The sequence below is a fragment of the Emiliania huxleyi genome (assembly GCF_000372725.1).
Source record: "Emiliania huxleyi CCMP1516 unplaced genomic scaffold EMIHUscaffold_22, whole genome shotgun sequence".
Taxonomy (NCBI): Eukaryota; Haptophyta; order Isochrysidales; family Noelaerhabdaceae; genus Emiliania; species Emiliania huxleyi.
In genome coordinates, this window is record NW_005200417.1 from 91,651 (window position 1) to 105,242 (window position 13,592).

The 13,592-nt window shown below is 66.7% G+C and overlaps 4 protein-coding genes across 4 annotated transcripts; 1 reads left to right on the forward strand and 3 right to left on the reverse strand.

Moving 5' to 3' along the window:
* Positions 1-379: 379 nt before the first annotated feature.
* EMIHUDRAFT_426930 (hypothetical protein) lies at positions 380-4,095 on the reverse strand (the record flags this gene model as incomplete). The annotated part of the gene is made up of 3 exons (XM_005780041.1): positions 380-2,393; positions 2,460-3,252; positions 3,355-4,095. The coding sequence occupies 3 exons, from the start codon at positions 4,093-4,095 to the stop codon at positions 547-549; spliced, it is 3,381 nt and encodes a 1,126-aa protein (XP_005780098.1). The 3' UTR covers positions 380-546.
* A 1,970-nt stretch (positions 4,096-6,065) lies between these two features.
* Positions 6,066-7,839, forward strand: EMIHUDRAFT_64273 (hypothetical protein; the record flags this gene model as incomplete). Its single annotated transcript, XM_005780042.1, has 6 exons — positions 6,066-6,538; positions 6,617-6,764; positions 6,839-6,880; positions 6,971-7,126; positions 7,223-7,311; positions 7,635-7,839. The coding sequence occupies 6 exons, from the start codon at positions 6,066-6,068 to the stop codon at positions 7,837-7,839; spliced, it is 1,113 nt and encodes a 370-aa protein (XP_005780099.1).
* A 650-nt stretch (positions 7,840-8,489) lies between these two features.
* Positions 8,490-10,697, reverse strand: EMIHUDRAFT_64305 (glutaminase; the record flags this gene model as incomplete). Its single annotated transcript, XM_005780043.1, has 2 exons — positions 8,490-8,678; positions 9,288-10,697. The coding sequence occupies 2 exons, from the start codon at positions 10,695-10,697 to the stop codon at positions 8,490-8,492; spliced, it is 1,599 nt and encodes a 532-aa protein (XP_005780100.1).
* An 801-nt stretch (positions 10,698-11,498) lies between these two features.
* On the reverse strand, positions 11,499-12,822 carry EMIHUDRAFT_434850 (chloroplast beta-keto acyl reductase). Its single transcript, XM_005780044.1, has 2 exons — positions 11,602-12,822; positions 11,499-11,571 (listed from the first exon to the last, which is right to left on the reverse strand). The coding sequence occupies exon 1, from the start codon at positions 12,784-12,786 to the stop codon at positions 11,689-11,691; it is 1,098 nt and encodes a 365-aa protein (XP_005780101.1). The 5' UTR covers positions 12,787-12,822; the 3' UTR covers positions 11,499-11,571; positions 11,602-11,688.
* Positions 12,823-13,592: the final 770 nt, after the last annotated feature.

Consider the following 13,592-nt stretch of genomic DNA (forward strand, 5'->3'; position numbering starts at 1 on the left):
TAGCAGCAGCAGTGTTCCTGCCCACCTGCCCATAAATTGGCTTGAAGGGGCTTGAATTTAGCGTCGGTGCGGTAACTTCAAGGCAAACCGTGTCGCCAAACATGTTTGTGAAACGCGGTTCAACGTTGTGTAAACGTGTCTTGAATGGCGGCTGAAAGGCGGGGGAAGAGCGGGTGAAGGGCGGGTGAAGGGCGGGCGAAAGGAGGGAAAATGACGGCTGTGAATCGCTCACGAATCGAACACGAAGCAACGTAAGAAGACATTCGAATAAGCGGTAAGATCGGCGCTAAACAGGCGATAAACGCAATTTAAATTTATTTCTAGGGCGGTAAATTCACGCTTAGGCATCCCTCTTTGACTAAATCCACGTGCATATCTTGGCGCAAGTCTTGGTGTTAGAGCGGCGTACTGTTAGTTCCAAGAGCCGTGGTATGAGAGCGCACGTCACTGTGTACTGTGACAGTGACGCGCGCTGACACCTCTTCACCTGACTCTACATACACGTGTGTCATATTACCCCGCGTCCCCGCGTACTCTACGCACAAGTCAAGCCTCGGTCGCGCTCGCGGCGGCGGCACGCAGCGCCCCCATCTCCCCCGACTCCTCCGCAAGGCTGCGGAAGGCACCTCCGGGCTTATCCAGGAGCGTGCGGGGACTGTCGTACTCGACGACCGCGCCGGCATCAAGGACCAGAACTCGCTCGTAGAAGGCAATTGTGTTGAGGCGGTGCGCCACGGTGAGGACCGTCGTCGTGCCGCAGAAGTCCTCGCGGATCATCGTCTGGATCCTGGTGTCAGTCTCGTGGTCCACGTTCGCGGTGGCCTCGTCCATGACGAGGATGGGCGCCGCCTTGAGCAACGCACGTGCCATGCAGACGAGCTGCCGCTCCCCCGCCGACAGGTTCGCGCCGCCCTCCGACACCTCGGCGTCCAGCCCTCCCGGCAAGGCGTGAACCTTGGCTTCGAGCCCCGCGCGGCGCAGCGCGTCCCACAGCCGCGCGTCGCCGCCGCCGCCATCGCCGACTGGATCGAGGTTGTACCTCACCGTCCCTCGGAAGAGCGTGGGCTCCTGCTGGATGATGGAGAGGCGCGAGCGCATCGTCTGCAGTCGGATAGATTGGTGGTCGGCGCCGCCGATGCAGATGGAGCCTGCAGAGAGCTCCACCACGCGGAAGAGCGCGACCGCGAGAGAACTCTTGCCTGCGCCAGTCCGACCGACGACGCCGCAGCGCGTCCGCGCCGGCACCGTGAAGGAGAGGCGCGCAAAGACCGGCGCCGCGGCGGTGGCGTACTGCAGGCGGACATTCTTGAAGCTGACGGTCCCGTCGCCCGGCCACTCTGGCGCCGGCGGCTCACCCTGCTGGTAAGCCTCGGTCTCGAGCCTGGAGAACTCGTTGATGCGCTCGACGTCGTTCATCGACACCTCCAGCTGCGTGTAGATGCGGAAAAACCACATGATGGCCTGCGTAAACTGCGTCGCGTAGGAAAGAGTCAGTCCGGCGTCGCCACCCTCAAGCTTATTGGCCTGCCACAGCACGCTAGCAACCACTGCACCCGTCACCATCGAGCCGACAAGGTTCATAGAGACCCTTAACCACTGATTAGTGTGCCAGAGGTAGAAGAGGGCGCGGTTCGCGCAGTCAACATTGTTCGCAGTCGTGGCCAGGAAGCGTTGCTGCTCGCCAAAGGCGCGCACCACCGCGGCGCCGCTCACCATCTCCGCGAATCTGGCGAAGAGCGGGGACTTGGTGACCGATTCGAGCCGCTTGAGCTCTCGCGCCGGCGTGCGGTAAGACGAATAGACGAAGGTCGACGAGGCGGTGGCGAGAAGGACGGCTCCGAGCACGACAAGCTGCGAGGCGGCGTCGCCCGAGCCAAGCGTGCAGACAAGCGTGATGGCGACGACGTTGAAGGAAATGACGAGCGTATCCTTGCACTGGTTGGCCACCTGCTGGTCGACGGCGCTGATGTCCGAGGAGAAGCGGTTGAGGATGCGGCCGAGCGGCGTCGCCTCGAACCAGCTGATGCGCGCGCGCAGCACAGTGGCCGTCATGGCGGCGTGCATACGACGCGAGGCACGCACGGAGGCGGACGGCAAGAGGACGTTCCGCGCGAGAGTAGTGGTGATGAACGCGACACCGGCGAGCACGTACAGGAGGCAGGGCCGGGAGGAGTCGCCGGAGGCGCCGGGTGCCATCGACGCGACCCACATCTTGAGAGCGACGCTCTGCAGAGGACTCAGGCTCGAGAAGGCGATGCACGTGGCCAAGAACAGAAGGTGAAAGCGCCAGCTCCCCGCCGCAGCGAGGTAGCTCCTGTAAGTCGCCGCTTTGGCAGCGCCCCGAGCCCGCTCCTCCACCTTTGTGATGCCGCCGCCACCGCCGCCGCCGCTATCTCCATCGCCACCGCCGCCGTCTCCATCGCCGCCGCCGCCATCACCAGCGCCGCCGCCGCCATCACCAGCGCCGCCGCCGCCACCTCTGCCGCCGCCGCCACCACTGCCACTGTCGCCACTGCCGCCGTCTCCCGTGTCGCTCATTGCCGCCGCCGTCGCGGGCGTGGCGGGTGCGAGCGCGCTCAGGTCGAGGGTAGAGGGCGGGCGGGAGCGGGTGCGCAGCGCAGCGATGGCCTCGTGCTCGCCGAAGGGCGTGTCCTGCGCCAAGACACGCCCACCCTCGCCCATCACGATGACGGTCGAAGCGCGCTCCAAGGTGGAAGCAACGCTGTGCGTCACCAGTACGCGCGTGCGGCCAGCGAGGAAGCCGTTGATGCAGCGGTCGAACAAGTGCTGGCCGACGTGTGCATCGACGGCGCTGAGGACGTCGTCGAGCAGCACGATGTCAGAGCGCGCGTAGCAGGCCCGCGCCAGGTTGATTCTCTGCTGCTGGCCGCCGCTGAGGTTCACCCCCTTCTCGCCAATCTCGGTCCTGTCGCCCGCCGGGAGGAGCTTGAGGTCGGGCTCGAGGGCGCACGCCTGGAGGACGGCGCGATAGCGCGACGCCTCGTACGGGCTGCCGAACAGGATGTTGTCGCGAAGGGTCGCGTTCATCACGAACGCCCTTTGGGGGCAGTACGAGATCCTGCCGGAGCACACGACGGTGCCTCCGAGCCTCGGAATCTCGCCGCAGATGGCGGCGAGCACCGACGACTTGCCGCAACCCGTCGGGCCGCACACGAGAGCAAGCTCCCCCGGCCGAACGAGCAAGCTGATCGTGTCCAGCGTAGCTGGGGGAGAGGCGGTGGGTCGGTTCGCCTGCCCGGCGAGAAGCGGCGCGACGCCGTCCTCGCCCTCCTCGCCCGCGTCCTTCCCAATGCTCGCCTCCGACCAGCGAAAACTGCCGCGCGAGATCTCGACGAAGCCACCCTCGCCGCCGCCAGCCGCCGCGGGCAGCCCATCGACATCTGACAGGGAGATGAAGCGCGCGATGCGGCGGAGACCCACCCACGACTGGATCGCCTGGTTGAGGACGGCGGGCAGAAATGTCATCGAGACCGAGAGAAGCTGGAACAGCGTTAGCGACGTGAAGCCCTGGCTGGCGGTGATGTCCTCGTGCAGCAGCACATTCTTGACGAGGAAGGACGCGAGGGCCGCCATCGAGGGCGCGCACAGCCACAGCGTCGAGGTGATCGCGCCGAGGTTTTGGAAGGCGCGCAGCGTGGCGATCTCCTTTGCCCGGAGCGCTCCGATCCTCGCCTCGAACTCGTCCTCCCAGCCGTTCAGCTTGATGGTGCGGATAGCTCCGAGCGCCTCGCTCACGGCGGCCATCCGCCGGTCCTTTTGCTTCATCAGACGGTCCTGCAGACGCTTGATGACTCGCATCACGACCGCGTTCAGCGGCAGGAACACCAAGCAGACGGCCAGCCCCCCGAGCGCGCCAGGGCCGAGGATGTAGAAGAGGAGGGCGAGGGTCAAGACGAGCTGCGCGCCCTCGAGAAAGAGCCACGACGCGCCGGGCGTGAAGATCGTGATGTTGTTGGCGTCGACGGCGAGCAGGTTCGTCAGCTCGCCCACGGACGCCGAGGAGGCGCAGGGGTCGAAGCGCAGCGCCTTGTCGGCGAGCGTGTGGGTGAGGAAGGCGCGAATGCGAGTCCCCATGAGCCAGCCGTTGTTGAAGGTCTGCGCGTCGCCACAAGCCGAGAGGAGCGGCCCGAGCGCCACCAGGCAGCCGTAGCCAATCGCCGCGCCGCTGAGCGAGCCGCCGCCGTGGCGCTCGTCGACAAAGTCAATCAGCCTGCTCATGCCTATCATGGGCGTGCCGTGGACGCGTGGGTATGATCGTGCCGTCGTGTGGCTCTACTGCTCTACTCTGGAGCGTGCCGAGCGGCGCGGCGTACACCATGAGCAGAGTGTAGATGCACCAGGCGCCCTGCAGGCACGCCTCGCCCCGTACGAGGCGAAGCACGTCGCGGAGCAGCGCCGCCGCGGTGACTCGACTCGAGGCCGCATAGGCGCGCGGCAGCCCGCGCAGCTCGCGCGAGTCGCCGACGGCTGCGACGCAGAGTGCCGCCCCCTGGCGCGGGTCGAGCGACGGGAGGTCGTCCGCACCGAGCGGCTCGCTGCGCGTGCGGTCGATCCGCGAGAAGCGTCGCACCCAGCGCCACCAGAAGAGGTAGAGGAGCTTCGGAACGAGAGCCGACTGCCGCAGCGGCGCGGGCGGAGACGCGGTCGGGCAGAGCGCCGCCGGGCCGCAAACGGCGAGCAGGGCGAACCCGCCTGCGACGAGGGCGGCGCCGAGCGCGAGGAGGGATGGCTCGAGCTCGAGAGCGGTGCCGCTCGCGCAGGCTGCAAAGTGCGGCCAGCCGATGATGACTGCCGTCGCGGCACGCGTCGCCGCACGCAGCCTCCACCACGCGCCACAGCTTGAGGTTGAGTGAGGCGCGGTCAGGTGGTTGGTGGAGTGCTCCGCCTCGGCCGTCGCGGCGATGGCGAGGAGGGCGAGACAGGGGAGCAGACCGCGCAGCTGGCCGCCGAAGAGGCCGCCGGCCAGCAGCTCGGCAACAGCGAGGGCGTATGTGGACGCGACCACGAGCAGAGTGGCGGCCGTGCCTCGCAGGCTTCGGAAGAAGGCTGGACGAGCGGCGGTGCGGAGGAGGGCCTCGCCCGACTCGCCGCTCGGGCGGCGGCAAGCGAGCGCCGCCGCCGACGAGGCGACGACCAGCAGCGCGGCGCCGCCGCCGGCCCAGGGCGCCCACAGGCGTGCGTCTGGGAGCTGCATTGCGGCCGGATGATGGACGAAGTTGGTGCTGTGCGCTTGCGTAGGCGTGTTGGGGTAATGAAGATATGAAGAGCCACGCAGTCGTGTCCTGGTCATGGTCGGGTCGGCGAAGCTGAGAGAGGCAGCGTGTCGATTTTCTTCATTTTCCCTTTTTCCTCGCTCTTTCTCTCTCTCTCTCTCTCTCCCTCTCCCTCTCTCTCTCTCTCCCTCTCTCTCTCCCTCTCTCTCTCCCTCTCCCTCTCCCTCCCTCTCTCTCTCTCTCTCTCTCTCTCTCTCTCTCCCTCGCCCCCCCCCCCCCCTCTCTCTCTCTCTCACTCCCTCCCTCCCTCTCTCTCTCTCCCTCTCCCTCTCCTCTCTCTCCCTCCCTCCCTCCCTCCCTCCCTCCCTCCCTCTCTCTCTTCTCCTTTTTCTTTCTCTCTTCTCGACGGCGCGCCCTATCTAACGGGGAGAAAAGAAGCCCCCCAGAGCCTGGGCCGCCGTATTTTTTTGGTTCACCTTGTTTGTCGGCGACACAAGTGTCTCGCTGCTTCTGTGTCTGTGCAACCTATCTGTGCACACTGCGATGCCGGCCACCAGGCGTTCGCCGGCAAGGGAGCGGCCTTCGCCGTCGCCGCAGCGGCGCCGCTCTGGCGTGGCGAAGTCATCAGCTGCCGCCCCGAAGCAGGCGGCGCCTTCGAAGCTGTCTCTCGTCGACCACGTCCTGCTGCCTCTTCTGCTCATGGTCACCACGCCCACATTCTGCCACATCACGGCGTGGCTGACGGCCCAGCCCGAGCCGACCCTCTCGACCCTCGCCGCTGCGGCCGCCGCCGGTCCCGCCGCCCTCGCCGCCGATGTGCTCGCCTCCACGATGCCAGACGCAAAGGCGGCCGTGCTTCTCACAGCCTTCTCCGGCCTGGCGCTGCTGATCTACGCCATCCCCGGCCCGGTCAAGTTCGGCCCCATCTCGGACCGCGGCGCCCGGCCCGCCTACGCCGACAACGCGATGTGGCACTGCGTGCTGTTTCCGCTCGTCTTTGTGCTCGGCGCGGCGGCGGGTCTCTACCCGCTCTCAGTGCTTTACGACCACTTCGGCGCGACGGTCGGGCTGCTCAACTTTGGCGGGCTCGCCTTCTGCGCGCTGCTCTACGCCAAGGGCCTCAGCCGGCTCGGCCTCCGCCCCTCCGGCCCGGACGCAGGCTCGTCTGGCAAGGGGCTGCTCTTCGACTACTACTGGGGCACGGAGCTCTACCCGCAGCTGGGCGGCGTCGACGTGAAGCGCTTCGTCAACTGCCGCATCTCGATGACCTACTGGATGCTCGCCGGCGTCTCCTTCGCCGCCGCGTCGCACTCGCGGCACGGCCGGCTCGGGGCCTCGTCCCTCTCGGAGGCTTGCCGGACCCTTCCCGGAACCTTCCCTAGGCACGGCCGGCTCGACCCGGGCCTCGTCCTGTGCGCCGCGTCGCAGTTTGTCTACCTCGTCAAGTTCTTCTACTGGGAGATCGGCTACATGCGCTCCATCGACATCATCACCGACAGGGCGGGCTTCTACGAGACGTGGGGCTGCCTGGTCTTGTGCCCCCGCCGTCCTCACGCTCCACATGAGATCATTCTGGGGAATGAGTGAAGACTCCTACGGGATAGGTCTGGGTGCCCTCCATCTACACGCTCCATACGCGGAGCATGGTGCAGCTGCCGTCCGGCCTCTCGTGGCCCGCCGCCGGCGCCACCGGAGGCCGGGCTCGCACACTCTCGCCCGCCGCGTGCGCGCACTAGCGGTCGGGGTCGCCCTTAGGCGCCATCTTCGCCGTCGGGCTGCTCGGCGTCGCATTCAACTTCGAGGCGGACCTGCAGCGGCAGCGCTTCCGCGAGACGGGCGGCGCGGCCCTCGTGTGGGGCCGCAAGCCGATCGCCATCGAGGCCGAGTACCACGTCACCGACCCGAAGAGCGGCAGCTCTCGCCCGCCGCCGCGAGCCTGCTCAATGAACCGCTGGCGCTTAGTCCATTTCTACTAATGAACAGGCAAGCTCGCGCGCCACACGAGCTTGCTCCTCGTCTCCGGCTGGTGGGGCGTCGCGCGGCACGCGCAGTACCTCTTCGAGCTCACGGCCGAGATGTAGCCGAGATGTAGCCGAGATGTAGCCGAGATGTAGCCGAGATGTAGCCGAGATGTAGCAGAGATGTAGCCGCGATGTAGCCGAGATGTAGCCGAGATGTAGCCGAGATGTAGCCGAGATGTAGCCGAGATGTAGCAGAGATGTAGCCGCGATGTAGCCGAGAGGTAGCCGAGAGGTAGCCGAGAGGTAGCCGAGAGGTAGCCGAGAGGTAGCCGAGAGGTAGCCGAGATCAGCCCGAGAGGACCCGAGATGGACGGCCGCCTAGTCGTGGTGGCCTCCGTGGTGGCTTCGGCGCGGTGTTGCGACTGAACACCGGCCCAAGCTGTCAACAGGCCGCTTGGTCGTGGGGCTTGCTCGCCGGCGTCGGCACGCACGGCGCGTTGCCGCTCTTCTACGCGGCCTTCCTCACCGTGCTGCTCGTGCACCGCGCCATCCGCGACGAGGAGAAGTGCTCGCTCAAGTACGGCGCGGCGTACGCAAAGTACAAGGCGATGGTACCGTACAAGATTGTGCCGTACGTCTTTTGAGACGCCGCAGATGAGCATGGCGCTGCACATGAAGGCCTCTTATCCGCCCCGCGGCTCAGGGGCGGTGGCCGCTGCCCGAAGCCTTCTCACGAGGTGCAGCAGAGGCCCACCATCGAGTACTCTCCGTTCGCGAACGACCTCGATCTTCTGATGAGATGTCGAGGTGTGTACTGGTACGTTCGGCCTTGCGCGCCGCGTCGTCTGTTCACGTTCGCCGTTTGGAGTCCCTGAGTCTCCCCCTCTGCCCTCAAACAGAGAGCTGTAAAAAACGTTGCGACGGGATTTTGTGGTTTGTGCTTTCATATTGCACAGTGAGAGAACAGGGACGACACCGCGCATGCGACACCAATCACCATGCAGTTTTCGCGCCTGGTGTGTGCGGCTTGAGGTTGAGCTCACACGTTGGCCAGCGCACGAGAGGAAGTGTGCCGGCGCAGCGGAGAGAGACACAGCTAGATACAATCTCCGACCCACATGCACCATTCCATCAACGCCCTATAACCAGGCGCCCCGGGCCCTGACACGTGCCGCGCCGTTGACTCCGCCGTGACGAGCGAGGCCCCGGAGAGCGGTCAACGCAACCGAATCCCGAGGGTGGCAAACTCGCGCGGAGGGGGTTCCGACGAGGTGGGTCCGCGCTCACAGCCTCGTCAGGCAGCCTCTGTTGCCGTCTCGGCCGTCTCGGCCGCGCTGGACTCCTCCAAGCGCTCCAGAAGCGACTTCTTCGCCACTGCTTTGGACGCGCTCGTGAGCAGCTCTTTGCACGCGTCATGCCCCTCGCGGATCGCGTCGGAGAGCGGGGTATTCCCAAACCGATCCGCAGAGTTCGGCCAAGCGCCCTGCGAGAGCAAGTAGCGCACGATGTGCGCGTGTCCATTTGAGGCGCTCAGGTGGAGTGCGGTGCGGAAGTCGTAGTCACCCACCGCGCCCAGGTTGAGGCCGCTCGCAGCGAGCCGCACCAGCTCCTCCAGGTCGCCCTCGGCCGCCGCGTTGACAACAAAGGTGGCGTCCTTGGAGACCTCTACCCTCGGCTCGCCCCGCAGCACGGACGACGTGCGGCTGCTGCGCGTGGAGCTGCGCAGCTCCGAGGTCGCCCCGTGATCGCTGCCGGCGAGCGAAAGAAGCGAGCGGGAAGGGGCAAGGCCCTTCTTGGCGCCGGCCTCCTTGAGGATGGCCACGCACTTCCCTGGAAGGGGGGGCTAGGGCTGGGGTGCGCCAAGGGAGGGGGTGCACAGTGGCGAGGCGAGAGGCGCATGGGGAGGGAGGGACAGCGCGCCGTGGCGCTCGGCCGCGTCGTCGTCGATCGAGACTCGGGAGCGCCGCTGCGCCTGCCCGTTCTTGTCAATCACGGACCGGTCAAAGTTCTCCGCCTCGTGGAGCGGGGTGAAGCCCCACCGATCCTTGGCTCCGATGATGTGCTCCAGGTCAGCGGCCGGCGCGGTCTTGACGAGGTACTCGACCGCGTCCACGTGCCCGGCGGCGGCGGCGATGTGGAGCGCCGTGCGCTGGTCATAGTCCGACGCGTAGATGTCCATGCCGGCAATGTGGTGGCTGCGGAGCGCGCGCACATCGCCGTGGCTGGCGGCGAAGAGAACCGCCGCGATCGCCTTGATGCTCTCCTCGTTCTTCCGCCGCTTGGAGAGGTCGACTTTGTGGCGCGAGAGGCCGGAGAAGACCTCGAAGTTGTGCAGCGCATAGGTGCGGCACAGCTCCTGCGCCACCGCGACGGCTCGCACCGAGTTGCCAACGGGGTCGAGCCGCGGTGACCAGACGGCGATGCCGCACACGTTGGGGATGACCATAAAGACGCACCCGCCGACCCCCGACTTGGCCGGCAAGCCAACGTCGAACGCCCACTGGCCGGAGAAGTCGTACATCCCGCACGTGAGCATGAGTGGCAGGACGCGCCGCACATCGTCGGCGGCGAAGACGCGCTCGCCCGTGATGGGGTTGAGCCCACCGTTGGCGAGCGTGGCGGCCATGACCGACATGCCGCGCGAGGTGCACAGAATGGAGCAAATCTGGAAGTAGAGCTCGAGCGTCTCGGAGAGGGAGGTGAAGCAGGGCGGGAAGGCGCCGCTCTCCTTCATCATGTACGCGAGGCACCAATTGCGGTCGGCGGTCGCGCTCTCCGACTGGTAGGTCGCATCGTCGTACCCGACGGGGTCCGGGCCCGCGCCGGCGGTGAGCGCGCGCCACGTGTCGAGCACCTTTTCGAGCCGCTCCTCGCGCGTGAGCTTTGGCGAGAGCATCGAGCACATCATCATGGCGCCGGCGTTGATCATCGGGTTGTGCGGGATGCGCCGCGAGGGCTGCTTCGGCTCCGGCGCGTCCTTGAGCACCATCTCGTTGAAGCGCTGGCCCGAGGGCTCCGTGCCGACGCAGCGGTGCACGTACGCGCTGCCGTGCTCGCCGAGGGCCATCAAGTAGCTCAGCGGCTTGGAGCAGCTCTGGATGCAAAAGGGGACGTCGCTGTCTCCGATGGAGAGGTGCTGGCCGCTGACCGTGGTGACCGAGATGCCAAACTGCTCCGGGTTCACCTGCGCCAGCTGTGGGATGTACGACGCGTTCGCGCCAGACTTGATCTCGTTGATTTTCGAGTAGATTTTCTCGAGCGTCGACCCGAAGGCGGAAAAGTCGGGGATGCTGAGGTCGCCAGAGATTGCGAGGTAGATGATGTCACGGCAGGGGGCCACGAGCTTGTCGAAGACGGCGAGGGTGAGTGGCCTGTCCACCTCGAGCGCGTCCAGGTCGCGGAGCTTGCCGTAGAAGTCGGTGAGCCGCGCGTCACCGCGTTGCAGCCCCGACCCCTCCAGCAGCTTGACAAGGAAGGCAGAGGAGACGGTGGACTCGAGCATGCTTTGGCTCGTGCTCTTCCACTGCGGGTCAAGCTTAAAGCCCAGCTGCTTGAGCTCAAGCCACGTCAGCGACGCTCCCGTCAGAGAGCCAAACATCTGTATCGTCTCGAGCTCATACCGCGGCAGCTCCTCGTGCGCGTCTGGGTGGGGGGCGAGCCCGAGCGCGTCGAGGTTTCGGTCGATGCTTGACATCTGAGCGCGACGCTGGAACCTCGACTTTGGCAAGGTCGCACCACTCCCGACGGAGCTGCTGCCATCGTCGTCCTCGAAAATAATGCTCGAACGGGGGTCAGCGTCTTCGGGCAGGGTGGGCATCGAGGCGGCCTTCTTAGTATCGTCGGACAGGGCAACGGAATTCTCACGCATTCGGGCGCGAAAGAGACGCATGGCTGTCAGCTTAGCGCGTTCGCCTGCGCTCGCTCGCGGGTTTCCTCTTCAATTGCCGGCCGAGTGGCCGCGCTTCGACGGCCGCGTTCGTCGCAGGGTTGAGGGTTATGTTGAGGGGACGTTCGTCGGGTCGTTCATGTCCCCCCCCCTCCCCCCCGCCCCCGCCCCCGCCCCCGCCCACAATGTCAGTGTATGTGGCTCTCACGCACATTTGTTGGAAGCGAGGAGGACTGAGCGAAACAACCTCCTCCCCCTCGGGCCCGTCAGATCCCGTCTGTGGACTGTGTGTGCGGGCACACAGTCCGACGCACAGTGCACTGGCCCAGCGCAAGGACAAGCAGCCCGCCCCAGCGCTGGACCTGGAGGCTGCTGCCGCAGCCCATGAGCCGTGTGTGTGTGCTTAGATCTTACGCATGCATGCACATGTTCTTTTTCTGTACTTACGTCGCACGGATGTGTTGCTGGCAGCAAGTGAGTCACACGAGAGGACGAGAGAGCCAACTCTCGTTCAGTGATCTAAAAGCGCGCGACACGCCACGGCGTCTCGTTAGTGCGGAGATCGAGGGCGCGCCCGCCACACGTTATAAAGGGATTCGCCCCCCCCTCACGCCCGCTTGCCCGACTTGGCCGCCTTGGTCGCGTGCATCTTGTAGTCGGGCGTGAGGTGCGCCGTCAGCGCCGTCACCAGCGCGATGAAGTTGTAGCCGAGCAGCTGCACCACTAGCCGCAGGCCGACCGAGACGCCGCCCACGTCGGCGACGACGGCAGCGCGGCCGATGTGGGAGAGGAAGCGTTGCGGCAGCGCCTCGGGCCCCGACGCAAACTTGTAGAAGGTGGCCATCGCCTCGATCTTGCGCTGCTGCACCTCGTTGCCTCCGCCCGCCGTGAAGCGCGAGTTGACGGGCGACGGGTGGATGGAGTGCACGTGGATGCCGCGCGGCCGCGCCTCGACGGCGAGCGAGGCGGCGAAGGCGGAGACGCCCGACTTGGTCGCGGCGTAGAGGGCGGCGAAGGGGTTCGGGATGTAAGACGCAGACGACGAGGTGAAGACGATGCAGCCCGGGAGGGAGCGGGCGAGCATGCGGCCGTAGAGGTAGTGCGAGAGCCAGATGTTGGCCGTCAGGTTGCAGTGCAGGTTTGCGAGGTGCGCCTGCACCGCGTTCTGCTCAAACATGCCCGTGAGGATGAAGCCCGCGTTGAGAAAGACGACCTGCACGTCCTTCTCGCCGACCGCCGCCTCGATGGCGGCCATCCACGCGCCGCTCGCGTCGGAGAGGTTTGCCTCGACCTGCACGACGCTCCGCCGCGGGAACTGCGCCGCCAGCTCGCGCCTCGCCGCGTCGAAGAGCGGCTCCTTGCGCGCGACGAGGATGACGTCGAGCCCCTGCCCGAGCAGCGTCCGGGCGAGCTCCTTGCCGATGCCAGAGGAGGAGCCGGTGACGAGCGCCCAGCTGGCGCCGTACTTCTTGCGCAGGTCCTGCCGCCCGAGCACCAGCGGCACCACCGAGTTTAGCACCACGTACACGACAGGCGCAAACAGCAGCACCGACAGCAGCACGCTCGCCCACGGCACCTCGGCGATTCGGCCGGCGAGAACCTCTGACGCCGCGACCGCGAGCTCGACGGCCGACGGCGGCGCTGGCGGCGGCGGGGGGGGGTCGGAGCGGCCCCACGCGAGGAGGGCGGCGGAGAGCGGGTGCATAGACGCGCCAGCAGTGCGACGCCGCCGGAGTGCTAGTCTAGCCACCTTGGCGAGAAAAGAATTCGCGGCCGCGCTTGTGAAGAGAAGGCGCAAGGCACGGATTAACATACACGGTTGCGGACAACCTCCCGCAGACAACGACACATGCCGACGTGCGAAGACCGACACGAGATACACGACCCAGTGAGAGAGACATGCAAGCTCAAGAGAGGCGACTACGCAGCGTCGTTCGCGGTCGCGGTGACTCGTCGGGGGCGCGGGGAGGGCCGTTGTTCCTAAGCGGCCGGCTCGTCGTCGCCGGCGCCCCTCGCGCGCTCGAGGAGGCGCTTGAGGCGGCTGCGCACGCCGAGCGGCGAGCGCCAGGCGGCCGCCCGCTGCCACGCGCGACGGACCCAGCCGGGCTTCTCGTCGCCGGCGGCGGGCGGCCGACTGGCCGCCGCCATCACCGCCTCGGCCTCGGCCGCTGCCGCCGCCTGCGCGGCGTCCCACGCCTCGCGGGCGCTCTCCTTGCCCTTGGCCGCCCGCCGCTCGGCGCCCGCCGCCCTCGCCGGCGGCGGCGCGGGAGGCTGCGGCTCGGGAGGCTGCAGTCCGCCACGCGGTCGAGCATTAGGTGCTGCAGCTTTGCGACGCGGAGCTCCAAATCCAGGTGCGCCAGCACCACCTCTGCTGGATGGTCACGCCACTTCAAATTCACGGCCTTGGAGCCTCCCGCCACCGGCAATGCGGTCGGCGGCCCCGATTCGGGCTGCAACCATTCAATCGCCCCCGCTGCGGCAGGCGGCACCGACGACGAAGTCGGCGACGGC

Coding starts and splice junctions, on each gene's coding strand:
- EMIHUDRAFT_434850 (XM_005780044.1), bottom strand. CDS start 12,786: ATGCACCCGCTCTCCGCCGCCCTCCTCGCGTGGGGCCGCTCCGACCCC.